General features: G+C 39.6%; 1 protein-coding gene across 13 annotated transcripts in view; it reads left to right on the top strand.

Annotated features, from left to right (window-relative positions):
• Window positions 1–24962, top strand: part of LOC138739430 (phospholipid-transporting ATPase IB-like) — a 524646-nt gene that overhangs the window by 54083 nt on the left and 445601 nt on the right. The window contains exons 1-2 of one of the 13 annotated variants that reach the window (XM_069891452.1): window positions 5821–6101; window positions 23088–23235. The exons of 10 other annotated variants lie outside the window; for them this stretch is intronic. Coding sequence is in view for 1 of the 3 variants with exons in the window: in XM_069891445.1 (XP_069747546.1) it covers window positions 6514–6580 (67 nt within the window). In the remaining 2 variants the exon portion in view is untranslated. Of the gene's footprint in view, window positions 1–5820; window positions 6102–6503; window positions 6581–23087; window positions 23236–24962 lie in introns of those variants that run through there. 2 more of the 13 variants (XM_069891449.1, XM_069891445.1) reach the window with 2 other exon arrangements.

Genomic DNA, 24962 nt, shown 5'->3' with positions numbered 1-24962 from the left:
TTTCCCCATGGAATACAGCATGAAAGTGGGTATGAAATATTCTGTTAGCAAATGTTATTCCTGGCAGTTTAAAAAAAAACTGCTTGAAAATGTTACTCTGCTATTCATTTGCTCTTAATAGCAGGTAACTGAATAGGTTTTCAAAAATATTTTGCATATTTTCAGTTTTGTTATGATGATGTCAATCTGCTTCTCGTGTATTATTGTCCAAGAAATCAAGTTTATCTGTCTTTTGCTGATTTTTCTGTTTGATTCGATTTGGGGGAAAATATGCATCTTGTATGGAGCATATCACATGTAGGTCGACCAGTCCAGAAATGACCTGGTCTGGCTAGGAGCAATCCTTTAAGACCTGCCAGTAGGCGTGGCTATGCTCAGCCAATCACAGTCATCTTACACTACAATCTGTACATGTACACATTGGTGTACTATCTGGTGAGCAAAGGTTAAATTATTTTAGGCAATTATTTAACTTCTCTGCTAATCATTCCTGCCAGGTTTTTTTTTTGGCCTTTGTGGGATGGGACATAAAAGATTAACTGATTCAGAAAAAGAATGAATAGATCCATTAAAATATCCAGAGATGATCAATGTTCTGTCTTCAATGAGATCCCACTGCCAACATGTTATTATTTTCAGCCTCTGATGTGGTGGACTTTTTGATCACTCCAGTACCCCATCCCATGACACTGCAAATTCACACCCTGAAACATTTGTACAGTGATCTCCTCCCTTCTAATGGTTCAGATTTTTTTTGCCATAATGACAGCAATATCTGGTAGAAGTAAAGAAGTGGCTATCCAAATTGGCCCTCTTCTCCAGAGGCTATAAAATATGGCTTAACACCTGGATGTAAATATTAAGTTTGTGTGTGTTTGTGCACACGCGCACACTAAGCTCGCATGCAGGAAGACTGTTGTAGATCCACCATTCCTGACTTGATTCAGTCGAAGTTTCTTACGATATTTTCTTGATCCATTTATCTTCTTCAGTAACTTCCATCATGAGGACAGAACTGTGAATATTCACTGATGACTACACAGTGATTTATTTTTCAAATGAAACATGTCTCTTCAGCAAGACCAAGATGACATTTGGGCATAGGCTGATATGTGGGAAGTAGCACTCATGCCACTATTTAACCAGTTCTCATCACCTGCTATTGACATCATAAATTTCCTAAAGTTGGTCATTAACTAGAAATTTGTACTGTGGCTGCACGAGTCAAGTGGTAGGTAACTCCTCTCCAACAAGAGAGAAGCTGACCATCGTCTTTTGACACTCGATGGTGTTATTATTGTTGAATCTCCGTCCATTAATTCTGGCTGCATCGACTGAATTCACAAACCTGCAGCCTCTACTGATAAGCAAGATGAGCACATTATTGACCTAAAACACAAATGGAGCATATCAGAGATTGAATATCTGCATTGGGTGACTTGCTTCCTGACACCAGTCCTTCATACCATCTGAAAAGAAAAATAATCAGGAGTATGGTGGAATGGCATCCACTTGCCTATATGATTACTTGAACACCATCCAGGACAAAATAGCCCTCTTAGTTGACACTTCATCACACTCAAACCATTCATTCTTTCCTTCCATTAGCAGCGTAAACCATCTACAAAAGCACGGCAGTTGCCTTTCAAGGCTGCAGCAAATGAATTCACAAACCTGCAACCTCCACTGACAAACAAGATAAGAACATTGGAACACTATCACTGGCAGATTTCCCTCCCAAGATGTGTGTCATCCTGATTTGGAACTATATTACCGGCTCGAGAATTCTGGAACTTCCTATCCAATAGCATCTCAATCCTGAGACACAAATTCCTGAGACGGGGTGGGGGGGGGCATGACAAGGTAAATATTGAAATGTTTCCAATGGTGGGAATGTCTTAAAGAGACAAAGTTACAAGATTTTGGGGCAATTATTTAAGATTCAAGTGCATAGGAACTTGCAGGATATATTGAATCTCTGGAGAGTTGTGGAGGTTAGATGGTTGAGGTATTTGAAGAAGAAGGTATTTAAAGAGGTAAATTTTTGAAAGATCAAAGCATTGTGGTACAGAAGAGATGTGGCCTTGAGCAGATCAGCCATGATCTTATTGAATGGCAGGACAGCATAAAGGTGGGTGTTGAATGGTTATGCTTGTATTCTCAGTGAAATCCTTTTAATTATCAATGCATTTTGATTTTTTTTTTGTTTCTTTCCTGCTTTGTCTAAATCACCCATCTCAGTCAGAAAGGCAAATTAAATGGTTGACAAAGGAAATGTGGAGGTGGTTGCTTTACTCAAATAAATTGTAATGCAATATAAAGGAGTTGGTGCATGTAGCCTTTTACCCAATCTGATTTGTGAATAAAAATGCAACAGTAGACAAAACAGTGAACCAATTTAATTACTAGCAGGAGAAATATTTACTGAAAGATGCAGCAAAAAAAATGTACTGAGAATGAAAATCAAAAGGAGAGTTCATGATGTCGATGCTAGATCACAGTTATTCACTATCAATTTATATGGTTAGGATTTGCAAATAATTAAAAAATTCTGTCAGCTTAAGCTCTGAGTTTTATTAGGGCTTCGGCTCAACTTTTATACTTGCACTGTTCCCACCATGGCCCCTCCCCTTGGCTGATGTCACAACATGCATAACAAAAACATGTTTCCCGCGCGCAGGTACTTTCCTGTATTACAAAGCCCTTCTTTCCTGTGCGCTGTCCCTGTTTGTTGGCTGAGCAGCAAGGCCAACACCATTTTCGGGTCACTGGCTGGCCTTTAAGTTGCCCTTGCCGGTCACCTGCTGGTTTGCTTGTTGGGGCCAGTTCCGCTGTGTGGGCTGCTGGACTTTGGTTGTGCACACTGCCCAGAGCGCTGGCTCGATCACCATGGCAGTGGGCCATTGCACCAGAAAATATAATGGGAAATAAAGGTCCGTAAAACAAGTTTGATCAAATGCATGTCAGCAAGAGGAAGGAGGCAGCAAAAATGCTCCCTGGAAAATAAATGTCAACAGGAACCGAGGTAGAGTATGGAGGTCTGATTCACTCACAAATTGTAGCCTGACAACCAAAAAAGCCTGACGTGACTTGACTGTGTAGGCTCAGGCCAGGCTTGATGTACTGGTACGAGCCCAGAGGACCCCAAAACCCAGCAGCAATAGATATTCACCAAGACAAATGGTTACTTAAACAAAAGTTGCTTTTAATTATCTTTAAACATGAAAACAGGATCACACTTTAACTTTTCACTATTGATTTAACTAACCTAACTTAACCCCCTTCTAATTCTAAGTGCATGTATATGTAATGTGTTTGTAAATTTAGAACATTTCTTTAATTCTCAGTCCAATCTCACTTCTCATTACTCCAAGTTCACTGGTTGCAGGCAATTCTTACACTGTGCACAGAATTTGACATTTATAAAGTTCACCAAGCTTTGGTGCTTGAAAGGTAAATGGTTACTGTTCAGGAAGGTTCTTGTTGGTTTTCAGAGAGATCTGTTGTTCCTGGACACAAACTGATCCCTTTTAATCAACCATGTCAGTGTCTTACCGAAGATACTTGCCCAATCAGGGTTTTCCAGATGATAACCTCTTTCTTTCAAGTCACCACAGAGTTCCTTTATGTTTCTCTTTATTTCAAGTGAAACATTAGGCAGCCAGTCCTCTCCTCTTGTGTGAACCACAAGGACTTTGACTAGGCTGAACTAAGCACTCACAACCCGTCTTCAAAATGGGGGTTTTCCACAAGCTTGCAAGCTTGTTCCGTTCCAGTCCCAGCTGCTGCTGCTGAACTGTAAAAACTGCAGAACTGAATTCTCTCTCTCTCTCTGAGAAAAGCCTGTTTCACTCTCTCTGTTTCCAAAACCACATGACCCTCTAAGAACAGCAACCTCCACTCAGACGGACTGCAGCTCCGAGTTCTTTCATCTGTTGCTTTTCGAAACAACAATCCATTAGCAAAATCTCTTGGGCACTCCCCAAAGGTTTTGCAAAGGTATTCGGAGCAGGCCTGTTTGAGCAGAGCTCCAGTATTTTAAATGAGATCTGTTTTGAAGTGTTTGTATGTGACCTCCACTTAAAAAAAAAACCTGCCACATTTTAACACAATCTATTCTGTCATAGTACATCCTGATAAAACATTTGGGGTCAGGTTAGGCTGACCCAGCACCTATCCAGAGTGACCAATGTAGTCTCCCAGAATATGAACACAACCGACACTTCTGGGAATGGTAGGATCAGGAATGCCATACACACATTCTCAAGTCTGAGCTAGAATCTCAAATACAAATTGCTGGAAGTTACAATATAGGATGAATGGGCAATGTATTTGAGAGGGGAAGAAATGAGAGGAATTTTTAAAATCCTTTTAAAACATTTTTTCCAGCAACTAGATTCATGATTAAGGTGTTGATGGAAATGATGGTGAGCATTTACCCAGTACATTGTTCTGTTACAGTGTATGAAGATGCTGAAGCAAGAATTTGTGGATGTTTTTACTTGTATTGAGAATTGGAAGGAAAAACTATTGTTTGTGAAATATAAAATGAGAACCAACATTGAAGATTTTAGTGTTCTTGGAGGAGTCATCCACTGGCATCACTAGGGGTGTGTGGACTGCACTGGGTGACCCCATCAGAGTGGGGTGACATCAAAATTACTGTCTATAAAAAGTTTTTCAGCAGAAATTTATTATTTTTAATAACAATATCCCTGTAGTTAGTTATAGCAACAAAGACATTTTTAGTAACCCCTGCTTACATGTATCAATATATTATTTCTACAAGGCTAAAACTCCATGCTCATTTACATTTTGAACCTTCTAATGCGCTCCAGTCAGATTTGTTACTTATTATCCAATTACAGTGATGCTTCAAATCATGTAGTTTCATCTGCTGGCTTTTTTATAGTCGCTGCTTTTTCTCCAAATTTTCTGGTGTTTTAGTTGCAATATTGTTGTAATTAGTATTTATAAAGTAATAATTAAAGGAAAAGGAGGAGAAAAATCAAAAAAGCTTCCGCTCAGTAACTAATGTAGTAACTAATAATGCAATGCAATGTAGAAAGATTTTATAAATCAATTTTGTTGTTAGCATTCATATAATCTAAGAAATATTACATGAAAGAAATTTACAATTATATCACATTATTCTATATTTTTATATAGTTTCATGTAATTATAGTTGTAAATCTAAATACTTTTAGACTGTACATATGATATTGTAATTTAAAGGTGACATTTTAATTTAGTTGTTTATCTCACAACTATTGCCATTACATTCAGTGACATGCGGGAATTACGATTTACAAGTAACATTAGTACAAAAAACATGACTAAAGATTCTGTATGGTCTGCTGTGGGAGGAGATCCATGTGGGGGGGGGGGGGTGACATCATGAGTTACCGCACTGGGTGACACCAACCCTGGTGACGCCACTGGAGCCATCTTTTGGATTTGGATCAAAATGGAGGTCAAACTGTGTTAATCCTTGTCAAAACTTAATGTTTTTCATATTTTCACCACTGTCTAATCATAAGATTGGTTATTTGTTATGTAACACAATGGATTCATTAAATATATGCTTATAAAAGGGATTAGAATTGGGTTAGCTGTTAGATTGCATGCATTTCACAGACACAGCCTTGCAAAGTCCAAGGACAGTTTCAAACAGAAGGTTCTGGACTTCAGCAACATGTGCAAGCACACCCCAGAAACTGAAACATTTGCAGAGAGTTGGGACCATGTGTTTTTTGTAAAGCCTAGAAATTGCAACATTTGCAAACTGAAAACAAAAAAAATAACAGTGTCTGGAACATCAGGAGGGAAGGGGCAGAGAACCAGAGAGAAGGAGTCAGCAGGAGGCAGTTTGAGAAAAGGCTCCTTTTTCAAGACTGGGCAGAGTTCCAATTATGCTTGCCTGAGTGCACTTTCTGTGGAAATCAGGAGTGGCGACTAGTCTTCCCGATGTGGTGAAGAGGAGAAGAACTCTGTGAGAAGAACCTGGAAAGAAGACAAGTTTCTTCTGGAAGATACTCCTGTTTGGGGTGTCCAACAAGCAACAACCATCTCTCTGTAACCCTCCACAACTTTCCTGCCTGGTAATTCTAAGTAAAGCACTGAAGTTTGCTTGAATGTAATGACTGTTTGATTCTGTGCACAGGATTGAAGATTACTGGAAACTGTATCCTTGGAAATGTGGACAGTGGAAGGACATTCTTTAAAACACATTACACACACTTGTGCTTAGATTACATTGGTGATGGGGGGGGATAACTAAGTGTTGATAAGTGTTTATCTTGTTGTTCTATACTCAAAGAATTAAACTAATTTTGTTTAAGGAACTGTTGCTTTGGTATATTTCTATTGCTGCTGGTATATGGGATTCACTGAACTCTTAACAGTTACAACTGTTGCAGCAATGTTTCAATAAATATTACCAAACAAAATTTAATGCTGAGCCATGCAGATACTTGTACAAGAATTTGGTCTATGCAGTAAAGAGTACGTACTATGCAGTACTTACTTGAGTGGCGAAGGGAACTTGAGAGTTGTAATGATTTGGGGAGAATGTTTGAAGGTGGGTGTATAACTTGTTGATATGGGCATTGCTGGCAAGGCCAACCTTTATTGCCCATTTTTAATTATTCAAAATAAATGACTTCCTAGGCTACTTCTGAAAGTTGAAAGCATTGATGTCAGCAATTGAAGCAATTAAAATTTGGAATGCTCATTGAATTCGTGTTCTGTTGCAAGGTTGCAGGAGGTTAGAGAGTTAATGGAAATGTGAATGAGAATTTTAAAACTGAATCTTTATAGCAGACTAGAAGGAGCCAAGAAAATAGACAGCAGTAGTTTAAACATTGCAAAAAAATAGGTATAGGTAGAAACCTGAGGCCAGAAACCAGTCTTTAAATTGGTGGCATTGGGAGAGCTACTGCTAAGATTGAATTGATTAGTTGGAGCATGTAATGTGCTTTCGGGTGTCCTGTAGGTGAGAAATGATGGGGACAAGAACAGATCCTTGGGAACTCCATATAATTTTTTTTTCTTTCTTTAAAGCATACCGCTTCACATAACTTTTTATATCTGTTGTTTAAAAAATTTAGAAAAAAATAGACACGCCTCCAGTTTGATGCAGTTTGTAAAGGCAGAAAATGTTTTGATTTTTATAAATAAAATAACTAAATCACATCCTTCATGCAGCAGACATTTAGTGTCTTTGTGAAGTCTGAAATTGTAACTTAATAATCAGCAAACTTGCAGAACAGCAGTAAGTAGTAGAATTCTCTTGGTGCCAAAATAGAATATGAAAGTAGATGTTGAATTTGTTTAATGTTGCAACTAGGGTAAGAATTTAAGGCAGTATTTAAATCTGTAATCTTGCATAGTAAATCCCCCAAAAAGTGATCCTTGACTCCAAATATTGTTCAAAGTTAATAAGCTAAATTAGAAGTTTGTATGTAATGATATGTAGATTATTACCTAAAAAGGTTAATAAACTATCCCCTCCCTCCTTTCTCCACCTACCATCTCCTGCCTTTGCCACCCACCTCCCCCCCCCCCACTCCTTTGTTTGAATGCTTGCCAGCATTTAACCATATAACAATTACAGCACGGAAACAGGCCATCTTGGCCCTTCTAGTCCGCACCGAACCAAGTACTCTCCTCTAGTCCCATCTACCTGCACCTTGCCCATAACTCTCATTCCCATCCCATCCATATACCTATCCAATTTTTCCTTAAATGACAAAATGGACCCTGCCGCCAATACTTCTCCCAGAAGCTCACTCCACCACTCTCTGAGTGAAGACATTCCCCCTCATGTTATTTCTAAACATTTTCCCCCTTAACTCTTAACTCATGACCTCTTGTCTCAATCTCTCCTACCCTCAAGGGGGAAAAAAAGCCTATCCATATCAACTCTATCTATCCCTCTCATAATCTTAAATACCTCTATCATCCCCCCTCAACCTTCTACGCTCCAAGAAATGAAGACCTAATCTGCTCAATCTTTCTTTGTAATGTAGATGCTGAAACCCAGGTAACATTTTTGTAAATCTTCCCTGCACTCTCTCTCTACTTTGTTGATATCCTTCCTATAATTCATTGACCAGAACTGCACACAGTATTCCAAATTTGGCCTCACCAATGTCTTGTACAGTCTCAACATCACCTCCCATCTCCTGTATTCTATGCTTTGATATATAAAGGCCAGCATACTGAAAGCCTTCTTCACCACATGAGATTCTATCTTCAGGGAACGATAAACCGTTATTCCTACATCTTTCTGCTCCACTGCAATTTTTAATGCCCTCCCATTTACTGTGTATGTCCTGTTTTGATTATTCCTTCCAAAATGAAGCATCTCACACTTCTCAGCATTAAACTCCATCTTTCAGCCCACTCTTCTAAGCAGTCCAAAACCTTTTGGAATCTTTGAAAATCTTCTTCATTATCCATAATTCCACCTATTTTAGTATCATTTGCATATTTACTAATTCAATTTACACCCCCTCCATCCAGATCATTAATGTAAATGACAAACAGCAAGGGACCCAATACAGATCCCTGAGGCACAGCGCTTGTTACCAGCCTCTAGCCTGACAAACAGCCATCTACTACGACTCTCTGGCACCTCCCTTCCAGCCACTGTTGGATCCATTTGACTATCTCAAAGTTAATACCTAGCGCTTGAACTTTCCTAACTAACCTTCCATGTGGAACCTTATCGAAGGCCTTACTGGTCCATATAGACAACACCCACTGCTTTCCTTTCATCAACATTCCTAGTCACCGGAGGAAGTCACGTGATGGAGTAGTGGCCGGACGGTGAACTGCAGCCCTCTCCAGAAAAGTTGAAAAAAATAAAGGAAAGCACAAAGGCACAAAAATAAAAATTAAAGTAAAGTGAATATAAAGGTGGAAAGAAGATGGAGACGAAAAAAGAAAAGTCGAAACCAACGGTAAGAAGAGAGGAAGAGAAGACAACGGAAGAAGAAGGAGAAGGCCTTACCTGTTCGAAGAGGCCCGCGGTGGAGAGAGAAGCCTGCTCCCTCAGGTCGGTAGAAAGTGGACTACAAAAATGGCTCGCTGAGCCGAGTAAAAGTGCGCAACCGCGCATGCAAAAAAACACACCGACGGGAGGGGCGACCAGCTGGGGAGTCGATCTCCACAGCCGGCAATGACAGCTACAGAACAGCAGCAGCAAGAGGAGAACATAGAAGACAACAAAAACAAGAAAGAAGAGAAGAAAAAGAAAACAAAGAAACAACAGATGGCTAACCCAGAGGAAGAAGAAGAGGAAGAGTACAGTGAAATGGAAGAAGAAGGGAAAGGCAAGACAATGGATATATTTTCTCTTATTAAAGAATACATGGATTCATTTAAAGAATGGCAAGCACAAGAATTTAGTGATTTAAGAAGAAGAATAAACAGTACAGAAGTGAAAGTGAATAAAATAGATATGACCATATCAGAAATAGGAAAAAGAATGGACAAGGTGGAAGAACGAGAAGCAGCAGTAGAAATGGAGGTAGAGGACTTAAAAAAGAAATTAGAAGAATCTAATAAAAAAAGTTAAAGAGACACAAGAGCTGTTAGCTCAGAAAATAGATATAATGGAAAATTATAACAGAAGAAATAATATAAAGATAGTGGGCCTTAAGGAAGATGAAGAAGGCAAGAATATGAGAGAGTTTATAAAAGATTAGATCCCCAGGATCTTAGGATGTCCAGAACTACAGCAAGAAATGGAAATAGAAAGGGCACATAGAGCATTAGCCTTTAAACCACAACCACAACAAAAGCCAAGATCCATTTTAGTAAAATTCCTAAGATATACTACAAGAGAAAAGGTACTGGAGAAAACAATGGAGAAAGTAAGAGAGGACAACAAGCCACTGGAGTACAAAGGGCAAAAACTTTTTATTTATCCAGATATAAGTTTTGAACTCCTGAAGAAGAGAAAGGAGTTCAATACAGCAAAGGCGATTTTATGGAAGAAAGGGTATAAATTTATACTAAAGCATCCAGCGGTATTGAAAATATTTATTCCAGGACAGCAAAACAGACTATTCTCGGATCCAGAGGAAGCACGAAAATTTGCAGAACAATTACAAAATAGACTGAGAGATGAAGACGTGTAACGAGAGTACAAAAGACTGCGAACTAAAAAGACGTGTGTATAGGACTATATACATATATAATACATATATTACATAAGTGCATGTGCATTTGAAAGAAAATATATAGTGTATAGAGAAGAATTAATGAGGGGAAAAAAGGGGAAGAGAGGAGTAAAGAGGGAATTTAGAGAGTGACCTTTGTTGTATATAAAAATTGAAATCTTTTCTGGGGGGGCTGGGTAGGGAGAAATTACGGTCACTGCAAAATCAGTTGACGCTTGCGAATGAATTCGCAAATCCAAATGGAGAGGGGAGATGTGGTTGCCGGACAAGGGATAATGGGCAACTCAGGAAGGGGAGGGGACAATGTGGTTAAAGAAATATTAGGTAGGAGAATAAGGGGAATGTTTGATGTGTTAAAAATGTTGTCTTATAAACTGTTCAAAGAAAGAAAGCAGAAATGGATGAGAAGGAAAGGTGATGATGAGGAAACGGAAGGGAAAGATAAACAAAGTATAAAATGGCTACATTAAACTATATGACTTTAAATATTAATGGAATGCATAACCAAATCAAAAGGAAGAAACTGCTAAATTTACTGAAAAAAGAAAAAATTGATATTGCATTTGTGCAAGAAACACACTTAACTGAAGTGGAGCACAAGAAATTAAAGAGAGATTGGATAGGACATGTAACGGCAGCGTCATATAACTCAAAAGCTAGAGGAGTGGCTATATTAATCAGTAAAAATGTACCAATTAAAATAGAAGAGGAAATAATAGATCCAGCAGGAAGATATGTAATGATAAAATGTCAGAATAGGAAGGATAAACTGTATTAAAATGAACATTTTTCCAAGGATACAATACCTATTTCAGGCACTGCCAATACACTTGACAGAAAAATTCTTTAAGGAGTTAAAGAAAATAATAAGGAAATTTTTATGGAAAGGGGGAAACCAAGGATAGCACTAGATAAATTAACAGAATGGTATAGACAAGGAGGCTTACAACTGCCAAATTTTAAAAATTATTATAGAGCCGCATAATTAAGATATCTATCAGATTTTTACCAAACAAAAGAAAAGCCAGATTGGACTAGATTAGAGCTAGACAAAATAGGGGAGAAGATACCTGAACATATATTATAAATGGGATGAAAAATTGGTAAAACATAGGAATTCTCCAGTATTGGACCATTTGCTTAATATTTGGAAGAAGATTCATGTAGAAAGAAATAAAACAAACAACCAATTATCAAAACTAATACTGACGCAAAATCAGCTAATCCCTTTTACGGTAGATAACCTGTCTTTTAGAGAATGGGAGAAAAAAGGGATTAAAAGAATAGAAAATTGTTTTTCAGGGAATAAATTATTATCCTTTGAACAAATGAAGGATAAATATAATATAACTCAAGATACAGTGCTGGCATATTACCAATTGAAATCCTATTTAAAGGATAAATTGGGAAGTAGTCTGAAGTTACCAGAAGGAAGAAATTTTGAATATCTGATTACAGACACAATGATAATTAAAAAATTTATAACAAACATGTATATCAAATTACAAGAAAAGGAGAATGAGGAAATAAATGATAAAACTAAACAAAAGTGGGAACAAGATCTAAACATAAAGATAAAAAAGGAAACATGGGAGAGGTTATGTTTAGGAACTATGAGAAATACAATAAATACGAGATTACGTATGATACAATATAATTGGATACATAGGTTATATATCACTCCTCAAAAGTTAAATAAATGGGATCCAACAGTATCTGACAGATGTTTTCGTTGTAAAAAAGAAATAGGAACAACAATTCATGGAATCTGGACTTGTGAAGAGGTGAAAAAATTTTGGGAAGATCTAAACCAGATATTAAATAAAATTACAGAAAGCAATATACCAAAAAACCCAGAGATCTTCCTCCTAAGTAACATAAAAAATAAAGAATTTGGACTTGATTTGGAGGGTGTACAAAAAAGATTTGTTAAGGTAGCCCTAGCTGTAGCAAAAAAATGTATTATGTCAAACTGGAAATTAGAAGATAATTTGAAAATACAGCAATGGTAAATAGAAATGAATAAATGTATTCCATTAGAAAAAAATAACATATAGTTTAAGAAATAATATAACATTATTTGAACAAATATGGGAGCCGTACATGGAATATAATAGAGAAAACCTACTGGGACATCTATCACCTAAAATGACAAAAGGAAAAGAGAATGGAAAGAATTGACTCAGTGGAAGTTTTTGTTCGTTAATGTTGAGTGACAACATTGTTTGATGGGTTTGATGTATCTTGGACTCAGAGTTTTGAATGGATGGACGGAGAGGTGGGGGGGGGAGGGGAGGAGGGAGGGGGGGGAGTAAACGACACTGTATATATTTGAAAGGAAAAATGTGTATATCTTGAATAATGTGATCTATAGTGTGGAAAAAAAATAAAAAAAAAACATTCCTAGTCACCTCTTCTCATACTTTAGTTAAGGCCTCAAGCCCAAAATGTCGGTTATGCATCTTTTCCTTTTGCTTTTGCTACATCAAGGACACTGTTTGACTTGCTGAGCTCTTTCAGCATTTATTAAATACTAATGTTTCTACATTTATTATCATTGCATTTTGCACTAGGATACATAAAAATACATCTCAGAACTTGCATTCTTTTTAAAAATAAATTTAGATAAGGGTGTTGGTGAAAGGTTTAGAATAAAAGAATGGGTGTGCCACTCAGATTTAAGATTTTTTGTTAGAGAACATAAAATGACATCACATACAACCAATAGATTATTTTTCCTATGGGTAAGTCAGAATTTACCACATAAAACAACTGTACACAGCTTATACATGTAAACCAATAAAGAACTGTAAACAGATAACAAATGTAAGCAAAACTGAAATTCAGAGAGAATTTTTAAAAAATCAATAAAGTGCACAAGTAAGAGTTCTTAAGTTAATCCTTGATTGAGTTTGTTGTTGAGTCTGATGGTGGAAGGGTAGCAGCTGTTCCTGAACTTGAGTCTTTCCTGATGACAGCAATGAGAACAGAGCTTGTGTTGGGTTGTGTGGATCCTTGATAATTCCTGCTGCTCTCTGCAGATGTTCTTGATAGTGGGGAACATTTTGCTTGTGATGTCCTGGGCTGTGTCCACTACCTTTTGGAAGATTTTATGCTCAGGGGTATTGGTGTCCCCATACCATACCATGATGCAACTGGTCAGCACACTTTCCACCATACCTCTGTGGAAATTTGCCAAGGTTTTCTAGTGTCATACCAAACCTCCGCAAATTCCTGAAGAAGTAGAGGCGCTGACGTGCTTTCTTCATGATGCCATAGGTGTGTTTGGACAAGATAGTGATAGTGATCTCTTCCTGGGGAAGAGATGAAATCAGAAACTTGGCATGATCAGCAAGATACCAAGATTGTTTTCTTAAAATTATGAATTTTGTTCTCTTTGATTTCAGCAAACTCTTGCATGATGGGTTAATGGTTAACATTGCTGCCTCATCAGGACTCAAAGTTTACATTTGAATTCTGTTCTCCTGACAAAGCTCAAAGGCTTCATTGACTACAGATTGGGGATCTGAAAGGATATATTAAATAATTGCAAATTTTTATCCAAGTCTCTCATTTCTTGACTTCAAAGTATGTCCTTCTCAATGAAAATCTTGGAACTCAATAACTTTGCGAATGGGATTACTTCATCAGGTGCAGCAGTTTTAGAAGACAGATCACCACTACTTTTCTTAATAGGCATTTGGGGATGGGCAATAAATAATGGAATTGCCAGTAACACATCTCTTGTGCGAAATAAGAATCTGTGGACTGATTTGCTAATTGAATGCTTTAGCTGAACCTTTCAGCTAAAGTGCATAAAATATTGCAATTTAGTCAATGAATTCAATAATGGGTAAATCTTTTCTCCCAAAGTTTTATATTTAGCTTGTGCTTTATTTAGTTGGCAATTACAGAATTTTTTTTTGCATAGTAGTAACGACTCAATTTCCTTTCAAAGTTTAAAAGCATTGTTATTTTTTTGTCCATTCAAAAACAACATAGCAACTGCAATCTGTATGATTATATTTAGAGAAACTATACTTAATCTATGCAGATTTTATCTTGTCAATTTTTTGTAAGTACCACAAGTATTTTTCTCTCAATCTATAAATTCTGTTCATGGACTTTAATTTCTATATTCTTTGCACTTTCTGGTGGACATAATTTTCACTGTTTCTGCTAGGTCAGTTTGCGAATTATTTAACAAATTGGCAAAATTGAAATGTAGCAGTTTGCTTGTTATTCAGCTTCACATATCACATGCATTGTATATTTGAAAAGTGAATGGATTGTATTTGATTCCAATATGTTGGTTTAATCAGATACAGTATATGATAACTAACTTTTTATCCATTACTCCGGTTTCAAGTTTATTGTTACACGTATTGGGTGCAGTGAGGTAGTTTGTTTTGCAAGCAGTCTAGTTCATCATGCCATTCGCAGTACAGAAAGTCAAGTAGAGAGATCAATTAGTACAGAGCAAAGGCAACATAATTTTACAAGTATGAGGTTCTATCAGGAGTTTAATAGATGCAGAAAAGAAATGATCTTTGGTGATGCGTGATCTCACACTCATGAATGTTTTCCCCGATGGTAAGAGGCAGAAGAGAGGAATTAATTTTTTCCTATGTTGGCTGTTTTCCAAAGCAGCAGGAAGTAAAAGATTGAAGGGAAGTGGGGTTACTAGGAAGATGTGAGCTGCAGTTAGAATTCTCTGCAGATTCCACATAGTGATGCACCCTGATAAGATCCTTTCAATTGTGCATTTAAGGTTGTTGAGTGATACAAGCTCCTGGGGGATAAGAGGTGCAGGTATGCTTTCTTTGACTTTGTGTGGACATGCATGGACCAGGACAGGGCACTGGAAATGTTTACTCAGACCTTGAAGCTGTTTACTATCTCCACCTCAGTGCTGTTGATGTGCACAGGGGAATGAGCCCCAACCTTCTGGAAATCCATGATCAATTCCTTAACCTTGCTAACATTTGTGGGAGATTTTGTCCTGCCATCAAGCCACTGCTATTGGTATAACCTCCGATATTAAGACCTGAATGAGACTAATTTTCCAACAGTTTGATATTGAAGAAGCTAATTCTGTTTATTTTTCTGACTTTGAGCTTGTGTTACATTTTCTATAGAGCTCTAGGATTGGGGAAGATGGTGTTGTCAATCTGGACCAGAAACTGTTACCTGGCTGAATTAACTTCTGGTTATTGGGGCGGGAAAAAAACCTTTGGTAGCTCAGATTGGTCTAGCTTGATGTCATTGCAACGGAAGCTTTCTTTCATCTTTGAAATATTATCATCTACTAAAATTCAGAGCCATGTGTCAGCTTTTCAACCAATTACAGGTCAAATAATTTTGAAATTAAATTGTGTCTGTCAAGTGGAAGGAATTAAGAAATAGTGCAACATTTTAGAGGGATAGGGGAAGAAAATAATGAATTGATAAAAGGGATAATGATTAGGTCAAGGGCAGGATTTTCCAGTGGTGAATAAGTAGTTAGTTATGGAGCAGAGTGCAGGAGAGATGAGAAGCCTGTTGTTATAGTCCTAGATATATTTCAAGCCCCCAAGATGGGAAGAGATCATGAAAGGGTTTGATGTTTCAGAAGCTAGCATTTAAATCTTGCAGCCTCGCTTGTCCTCCATTCTGCATCCAGGACCTTCCTGAGTTGGGAGTTGATTTGATCCAAAACCATTTGGAAATCTAAATACACTACATCTATGGGGTTCCTCTCTTTGAACTCCCCTTCACAACCTGCATGTTGCACCCACTTAAGGCCTGATGTCTCACCATTCTAAGGCCTGTGTGTTTTGACCATCTCAAAGCCTGCATTTTGCATTAATTTCAAACCCATGTGTCATCACTGAATTCCTGAACTGAACATTAAACTGTCTTCTGAGAATTGAGCCTTGCCTTGGGGTATTCCACGCACACCCTTATATTTGTGGATAGCTAGATTTTAAGTTAGATAATTGTATATAAATTTTGTTAAGTTTAGATGTTAGTTAAATTAGATTAGATGTTAAGATTAGTGTATACAGAACCGTTGTCATACCCACACACCTGTTCGACTCCGAATCATGGGTCCTCTACCGGCATCACCTACGGCTCCTAGAACGCTTCCACCAGCGTTGTCTCCGCTCCATCCTCAACATTCATTGGAGCGACTTCATCCCTAACATCAAAGTACTCGAGATGGCAGAGGCCGACAGCATCGAATCCATGCTGTTGAAGATCCAACTGCGCTGGGCAGGTCACGTCTCCAGAATGGAGGTCCATCGCCTTCCCAAGATCGTGTTCTATGGCAAGGTCTGCACTGGCCACCGTGACAGAGTTGCACCAAAGAAGAGGTACAAGGACTGACTAAAGAAATCTCTTGGTGCCTGCCCCATTGACCACCGCCAGTGGGCTGATCTCGCCTCAAACTGTGCATCTTGGCGCCTCACAGTTCGGCGGGCAGCAACCTCCTTTGAAGAAGACCACAGAGCCCACCTCACTGACAAAAGACAAAGGAGTAAAAACCCAACACCCCACCCCAACCAACTAATTTTCACTTGTAACCGCTGCAACCGTGTCTGCCTGTCCCGCATCGAACTTGTCAGCCACAAACGAGCCTGCAGCTGACGTGGACATTACCCCTCCATAAATCTTCGTCCGCGAAGCCAAGCCAAAGAAGAAAGAATAATTAAAAATATTATTTTAAATATAACACTGTCTGGACTATTTTTTAACACTACTGTCTGGTATGTAACAAAATACAGTACAACTCTGATTATCCAAAATAGTCGCGACTGGGTCTGTGTTCGATAAATTTTTTTTTTTTGGAGAACTGGTCATTTTTTTAAAAAAAACAGCCCAGCAGCAACTAGCAAATCACTTGTAACAGTGTTTAAACAACAACAAGGGAAGGCTTTTTAAGCATTAATTTAATGTTTAATTCTCACCAAAAAAAAGCTGGCCGCTGCAGATCATCGACACTTCCCCACCGAGGCCCTGCTCCTGCTGGGAGCCCAAGGTCCCCGGTTAGTTTGGCTCTGAAAAACATTCTAATAAATGAGGATTCTGATTTGTGTCCGATATCCTCATTTAGACAAAAAAATAATAATTTTGGAGAATCCGATTTTTGGATAATCGGAGTTGTACTGTATTCAAAATGTATAGGGATTATAGGTTAATTTGGCAGCATGTGCTCATGGGCTGAAAGGGCCTTTTACCATGTAAAAAGTTTTTTAAAATTTTAAATTTAAAAATAAAATTTAAAATTTATCTTGATGAAAGGCTCAGGCCCGAAACGTTGGTTACCCTTTACTTCCTATAGATGCTGCGTGACCTGGTGAGTTTCTCCAGCACTTTTGTGGGTTTTTTAAAAATTGATTTCATGCATACAAGGATAGCATGTAGGATTTTTGTTTTTTTAAAAAAAGGACAATTGCACATTTTACTTGTGTTTTATAGTTTGTGATGCAATGCTAGCATCTGATTTTTAAGTACAATTTCTCAAAAAAATGACAAGTGATTCCAGCATTGTGTCTCTAGTAATTGTTGTAATAACACCATTTAATCCTGTAAACTAATAGTGGCTTTATTTAAGAATATCTACTAATTTGTAGCTCATGCAGTTTAATCTCATAATTTTAGGGCACCAAGTCTGCTATGAATCCAGCTCTATTTATACATTTATAAAAATATAAAGTATAATGATCCCACTTGCCATAAGTAGCATGGACCAGAACAAGAAAGATCCACTGCGCACCCTCATGTCCTCTGAGGATGGCCTGTGGGCTGCCTTCAGGAGAGTGAATCCAATTTGCTTTGGACATGTACTGCAGGCAGCAACACCAACTCCCTGACACTGTTTTTTCAGGCCCAACTGTTATTGTGACGTCATCATGCAGGACTCCACTGTCCCCATTACAAGTTTCTGCATCAGTAACCCTCAACCAGGACTTCCCCATCCCCTCACAAAAGCAATGGAACTGATTTAAATGCATGGACATTATACCAATTGCTTATTTGACTCTGGGTCAACTGACAGTTTTATCTGCCCAGACCTGGCCTACTGTTGCGGACTGGCTATTCTCCCCACTGCACAGAGAATTTCATTGGCGACCAGATCGCACTCGACTGGGGTAAAGGGGTACTGCGTGACGACCCTGAAAGTCCAGGGCATCACGTTCACAGACTTCAAACTATTAGTCCTTCCCCAATTGTGCGCCCCTGCTCTGCTGGGACTGGATTTTCAGTGCTAGTTTCAATCCATTTCCCTGCACTTTGGGGGACCTCACACTCCGCTCTCTGTCTGTAATCACTCCACCCCAGAAGCCTCCTGCCAGCGGCAGCCCGCGCCACCCACCCCCACACCCTGGGGCTTCACCTGTAGTCTCTCCACCCTCCGAGTTGCTCCGGCAGCTCTTTTCGTAAACCTCACCCCTGGCTGGAAGCCTGTAGCCACCAGAAACTGGCAATATAGTTATGAACACATTTATCACAAGTGAGGTGCACAGACTGCTGGACAAGGGCATTATCAAACCTAGCTTGAGTCCCTAGAGGGCCCAGATGGTGGTTGTTAAAATCAGGGAGAACCCATGGATGGTGTTTGACTACAGCCAGACAATCAACTGCTTCATGCTTCTGTACGTGTACCCCCTTCCACTGATCACGGATGTGGTGAATCAGATTGCCCAATACTATGTATTTTCCACCATTGACTTAGTTCGGCCCACCATCAGTTGAGAAGACTGACCGTTCACGGCCTTTGAAGCGAATTGGCGGCTGTATCAATTCCTCAGAGTACCCTTTGGGGTTACAAATGGTGTCGCGGTCTTCCAGTGGGAAATGGACCAAATGGTGGACCAGAACGGGCTGACTGCTACTTTCCTGTATCTGGACAATGTCACCATCTGCGGCCATGACATGGAGGATCATGATGCCAACCTTGAGAAATTTTTTCAGACTGCCACTCAGCTGAACTTGACCTACAATTTCGACGTGTGTCTTTCGGACCACTTGGCTCGCAATTCTAGGTTCTATAGTGGAGAATGGGGTGGTCATGCCAGATCCTGACCGCATGCGTACCCTCATGGATGCCCCCCCCCCCACACCCAGAAGGCACTCAGATGCTGCCTGGGCTTTTTCTCTTACTAAGCCCAATGGGTTCCACACTATGCCGACAAGGCATGGCCACTCATCAAGACCACCTCCTTCCCCCTGTCAACCGAAGCCAGAGCAGCCTTCGACCGCATCAAATCGGACATCGCTGCTAGAACGCTGCACGCCATCGACAAGTCCATTCCGTTCCAAGTGGAGAGCGATGCATATGACTTTGCACTGGCAGCCACTTTGAACCAGGCTGGCCGGCCGGTAGTCTTCTTCTCCAGAACCCTCCAGGGTCCTGAAAGCCAACACTCCTCTGTCGAGAAGGAGGCCCAGGCCATAGTTGAAGCAGTGTGTCGTTGGAAACACTACCTCACTGGCAGGTGCTTTACATGCTGACCGACCAGCGGGCGGTCTCCTTCATGTTTAGCAATACCCAGCGAGGTAAGATCAAGAATGACAAAATCACCAGGTGAAGAATCGAGCTCTCCACCTTTAATTATGACATACTGTATCAGCCTGGTAAACTCAACGACCCGCCAGATGCGCTTTCCAGGGGGACTTGCGCCAACATACAACTGGACAGGCTGCAGAAACTTCACGAGGAGCTCTGTCATCCAGGGGTCACTAGGTTCGTGCAATTTGTCAAAGCTCGCAACCTGCTCTACATGGTCGAGGAGATTCGCTCCATGACCCGAACCTGCCCAGTGTACGCTGAGTGCAAGCCCCACTTCTTCCGTCCAGAGAACACCCACGTCTTCAAAGCCACTTGCCCCTTTGAGCGTCTCAGCGTAGACTTCAAGAGGCCCCTACCGTCGACTAACCGTAACACCTACATCCTTACGGCCATCGATGAGTACTCCCACTTCCCGTTTGCTGTGCCCTGCTCGGACTTGACTGCCTCCTCAGTCATAGAGGCCCTGCACAGCATCTTCGCCATTTTCGGATATCCCAGTTACATCCACAGTGATGGGGGGTCCTTGTTTATGAGCGCAGAGCTGCAGCATGACCTTCTGGAGCATGGTATTACTTTAAGCTATAACCCATGTGGTAATGGGCAAGTCGAAAGAGAGAAGGCCACTGTCTGGAAAGTGGTTACACTTGCCCTCCAGTCCAAAGGTCTTCCCACCTCTTGCTGGCAGGACGTGCTCACTAGTGCCCTACACTCCATTCGCTCCCTCCTATGCACCATGACCAATGCCACCTCCCATGAAAGGATGTTCTCTTTCCCGAGGAAATCTGAATCGGGAACAACCATACCGGCGTGGCTCATGGTTCCCGGGCCGGTCCTCCTGTGACGCCACGTCCGGTACTCAAAGAACGACCCCTTGGTTGACCGAGTGACTGTGCTCCATGCGAACCCGCATTATGCCTACGTTGAGTACCTGGATAGGCGAGAGGACACAGTCTCAGTAAGGGACCTAGCTCAAGCCGGATCAGGCGCACCAGTGCCTTTAACCCAACCTCCCCCAATTCCTTCTCCCCCAAGTCATGTGCTTGAACAGAGGGACCAGCACCACCCACCAGCTCAGGCCAGACTGTCGATAATGCCATTGGGGAATTGAGCGAAGCAGTGGCCACACTCTACGGGCCTGGCGGTGACACGACTCTGGCGACCCCAATTCCGGCACCAAGGCAGTTACGCCGGATGGTCAGGCCCCCTGACCGGTACAGCCCCTAACCTCCATCCACCTCGGGGTCAGTTCTCAAAGGGGTGAATGTTATAGTACAGATCCTATCACCAATGTGTATATGTACAGATTGTAGTGTAGGATGACTGTGATTGGCTGAGAGTGTTCCACACCTACTGGCAGGTCTTAAAGGATTGCTCCTAGCCAGACCAGGTCATTCTGGACTGGTGGACCTACTTGTGATATGCTCCAGTCTTTTAGTTAATAAAAGCCTTGGTTTGGATCAACAAGTCTTTGGTTTTTTCAACACACTCTACATGTCATTGTGAAGTAAACATGTCAGTAACTCTACTTCCTCAGGAGTTTGCAGAAGTTTGATATGACATCAAAAACCTTGTCAAACCTCTCCAGTTGTGCAATGGAAAGTGTGCTGACCGACTGCATAAGAGCCTAGTATGGGGACACCTATTCCTCTGAGCAGAAAGCCCTGCAAAAGTTGGTGGACACAGCTCAGTACATCACAGGAAAAATTCTCCATACCATTGAGAAAATTTACATGGAATGCTGTAGTCAGAATATCAGTAATCATCAAGGATTCACACCACCCTGGGGATGCTCTGTTCTTGTCTCTGCCTTCAGAAAAGAGATATCGGTGCCACAAGACTTGTACTACCAGGTTCAGAAACAGTTGCTACCCCTATACCATCAGACTGCTAAACACCACACTTAATCAAAGACTCATACTTGGCTCATGTTTTATTATTGAATATTTATTTTCTATATTGCACAGACAGATTGTTTACATTTCTCTTTATTTCCATTTCTCTTTTGAATATCTATCTTTATTTGAGTAGTTTTATGTCCTATTGATGAGTATAAATTCTGCCTGGCCCACAGGGCATCATGTGATGCCGTGTACAGTAAGTACTCTGAGAATGAATCTAAACTTTCACTTTGACTCAGCAATAATTTAGAGAGTGAATTACATGAGTTTAGTTTTTTTTTTGCTGCCATTGCCACTCATCTTTTGGAGTAATCTATTCCTTCCAATACTAATGCTGATATGATTTTAAAAATTATGTGAAGATAAACTCCATATTACGTTCTGTTATGTCATAGAATAGCAGCAATGGAAATTCACCAAGGCAGTGTTATTTTTTTCTTTTAAAATGCTATACAGTACAATTCTGATTATCCAAAATCGGATTCTTTGAAATCCTCAATTATCTGAAAATTCTTTAAAATTTTGGATAAACGGAGGATATCCAACACAAATCAGAAATCTTCATTTATCCAAAATCTTTTGGGAGCCAAACTGACTTGGGACGTTGGGCTCCCGACAGCAATGGGGTCGTTGGGCTGGAATTGGGGCATCGGGGGCAGCAACGAGGCCTTGTTGGGGAGTGGTTGGTGATCAGTGGCGGCCAGCATTTTTTTGGTGAGAATGAAATATTAATGCTTAAAACGCCTTCCCTTGATGTTTGTTGTTGTTTAAACACTGCTACAAGTGATTTGCTGTTGCTATTGGGCTCTTTTTTAAAAAATTCTCCGAGGGGTTTAAAAAAAAGTTTATCGAAAATAAGCTTTGTCCTGACCATTTTGGATAATCAGAATTGTACTGTATTTATTTAAAAAAATAACATTTATCAGCAGCGGATACAAATAATAAGTTCCAATATGCTGCAAAGCATCACAAACTTAACATCTTGAAAGGCAATCAGCACTTGCGTTATCCTTGCCTCTAAAATGAGTTATCATTAAATCATATTCCTGCAGAATTAGATTCCAGTTTAATACTCATCTATTTTTGTTTTTCATTTTAATCAAGAACACTAAAGATATGGCCAATATACACCACAATAGGTCCCTGTGCTGTACAACTGTAAGCATCAAAATGCCGCAAAGCCATTACAAGCGATCATAATTCTTTCTCCATGGTAGAATAATTCTTTTGGATGTTCGTTGAATTTCTTGGATAAGTAAGCCATTGGATGTTCAATTTCACCACGACCATTCTTTTGAAATAACACTGCTCCCGCAGCTTCATTACCAGCATCGACTGCTGAATAAAATTGCTTCTCAAAGTCAGGTGACATAAAATGGCTTTCATTTTATCAAAAGCTTCCTGACAAAATTCCATCCAATCAAACTTTTCACCCTTCTTCAGAAGGTTAGTCAAAGGAAGGCCGATATCAGCAAAAGTTTTCCAAAAACATCCTAACAACTTTATTACCAATGAGAACGGGACACTCAGAGATTGTCTGAACATTTGGATGAACAGGTGCCAACTTGTCTTAATCAACAACATAACCAAGGTAAGTCACAGTAATGTGGTCAAATTCACTTTTAGCTAAATTAACAGCAAGGTTTGGTTTTGAAAATTTGTCAAACAATTTCTCTAACTCAGAGATATGTGCTTCTCAGGTGCCATTCCCTGTAACCAAATCATCAATATAAGACTCCGTGTGCTCTAAACCTTGAATCACAGAATTAATCATTCTTTGGAATGTTCCTGGAGCATTTTTCATTCCAGTGGTAAAACATTGTATTTATATAATCCTGATGAGGTCACAAATGCATAAATTTCCCTACTGTTAAGGGAACACACCCAGTAACCTTTTAATGTCCATCTTCGTAAGAAACTTAGCCTTTCCAATCTTGTCAACACCATCATCCACCTTAGGGATAGGATAAGCATCTGTCTTTGTTACCGCATTAACTTTTCTATAATCAGTGCAAAATCTAACCGTCCCATCTGGTTTAGGCACCAGGACACATGATGAACTTCAATCTGAGGTAGAACATCTAATAATATAATTCTTTAACATATATTCAATCTCTTGATCTACTAGTCTGTACTTTTCAACAATCGTTTGTCATGGATGTTGTTTGATAGGTTTGGCATCAACAACATCAACATCATGACAAGTTATTGGGCTTCTCTTAGGCCATCTGGAAACAAGTTCTTAAATTTTAAAAGTAGCAATTTCATTTCTCCTTTTTCTGGGGCTGAAGATGAGCCAACTTTGTGTCCAAATTATGCAAAACAATCGAATTAAACAGACAAAATGGAACGTTTTGTTTGAAGTGACCCTCACAAGAATCGGCTTGTACCATCTCACGATCCCTAGACTCCTTAGTTCTGTCAACAACCAGTACTGCTGGTGAAGGCTGTTCCTTGCTAAAAGCCTAGTTCTCAAAGTAAAGTTTTAACATGTTGACATGGCAACTCTGTGTTTTACGTCTCTGATCGGGTGTTCTAACTACATAGCTGATTTCATTCTCCTTTGACTCTATCTTATACAGTCTTGAAATTTAGACCCAAGGGGATTGGAATTTGTTGGGAAAAGGATTAACACTTTTATCCCCAGTTTAAAAGTTATCGCCCTTACTCTTTTATCATACCAGACCTTTATTTTGCCTTGAACCATTTTCAAATTCTCTTGAGCTAATTTACAGACTTTCTGCAAATGATCTTTAAACTTTAAAACCTAATCTAACAAATTCAACTGCACATCCTCATTAACCCATTGTTCCTTCAACAACACTAAAGGTCCTCTAACTTGGTATCCAAGCACCAGCTCAAATGGGCTAAAGCCTAATGATTCTTGTACAGATTCTCTCACTGTAAGCAAAAGCAAATGGACTCCCTTATCCCAGTCCTACTCATTCTCAAAACAATAGGTCCTCATCATATTTTTGAGGGTTGAATGGAACCTCTCCAAGGCCTGTTAAGATTCTGGATGATATCCAGATGATGTGATTTGGTTAGCTCCTCATTTATTAACTACAGTAAAATCTTGTTAGAACGTGATAGTTGGGGCCCAAGATTTTGTACCGTGTTACAATAGAGTCACAGAACAGATGCATATATGCCATGATTCAGGAAGCATGAAAACAGAGTACTGTGACTGAAACCATATAATAAGACCTTTAAGACCTTTAAACTCCACATACTAACATATGTTAATATTAAATGAGTCATGAGTCCATTTTTGAGTTTGTGGCTGTTAGCCTGCATCCTAAAATCAATGTTTGGGGT

The sequence above is a fragment of the Narcine bancroftii genome, chromosome 7 (assembly GCF_036971445.1).
Source record: "Narcine bancroftii isolate sNarBan1 chromosome 7, sNarBan1.hap1, whole genome shotgun sequence".
NCBI lineage: Eukaryota > Metazoa > Chordata > Chondrichthyes > Torpediniformes > Narcinidae > Narcine > Narcine bancroftii.
Note: the sequence above shows the minus strand (reverse complement) of the source record. Positions and strands in the feature narration are given on the sequence as shown.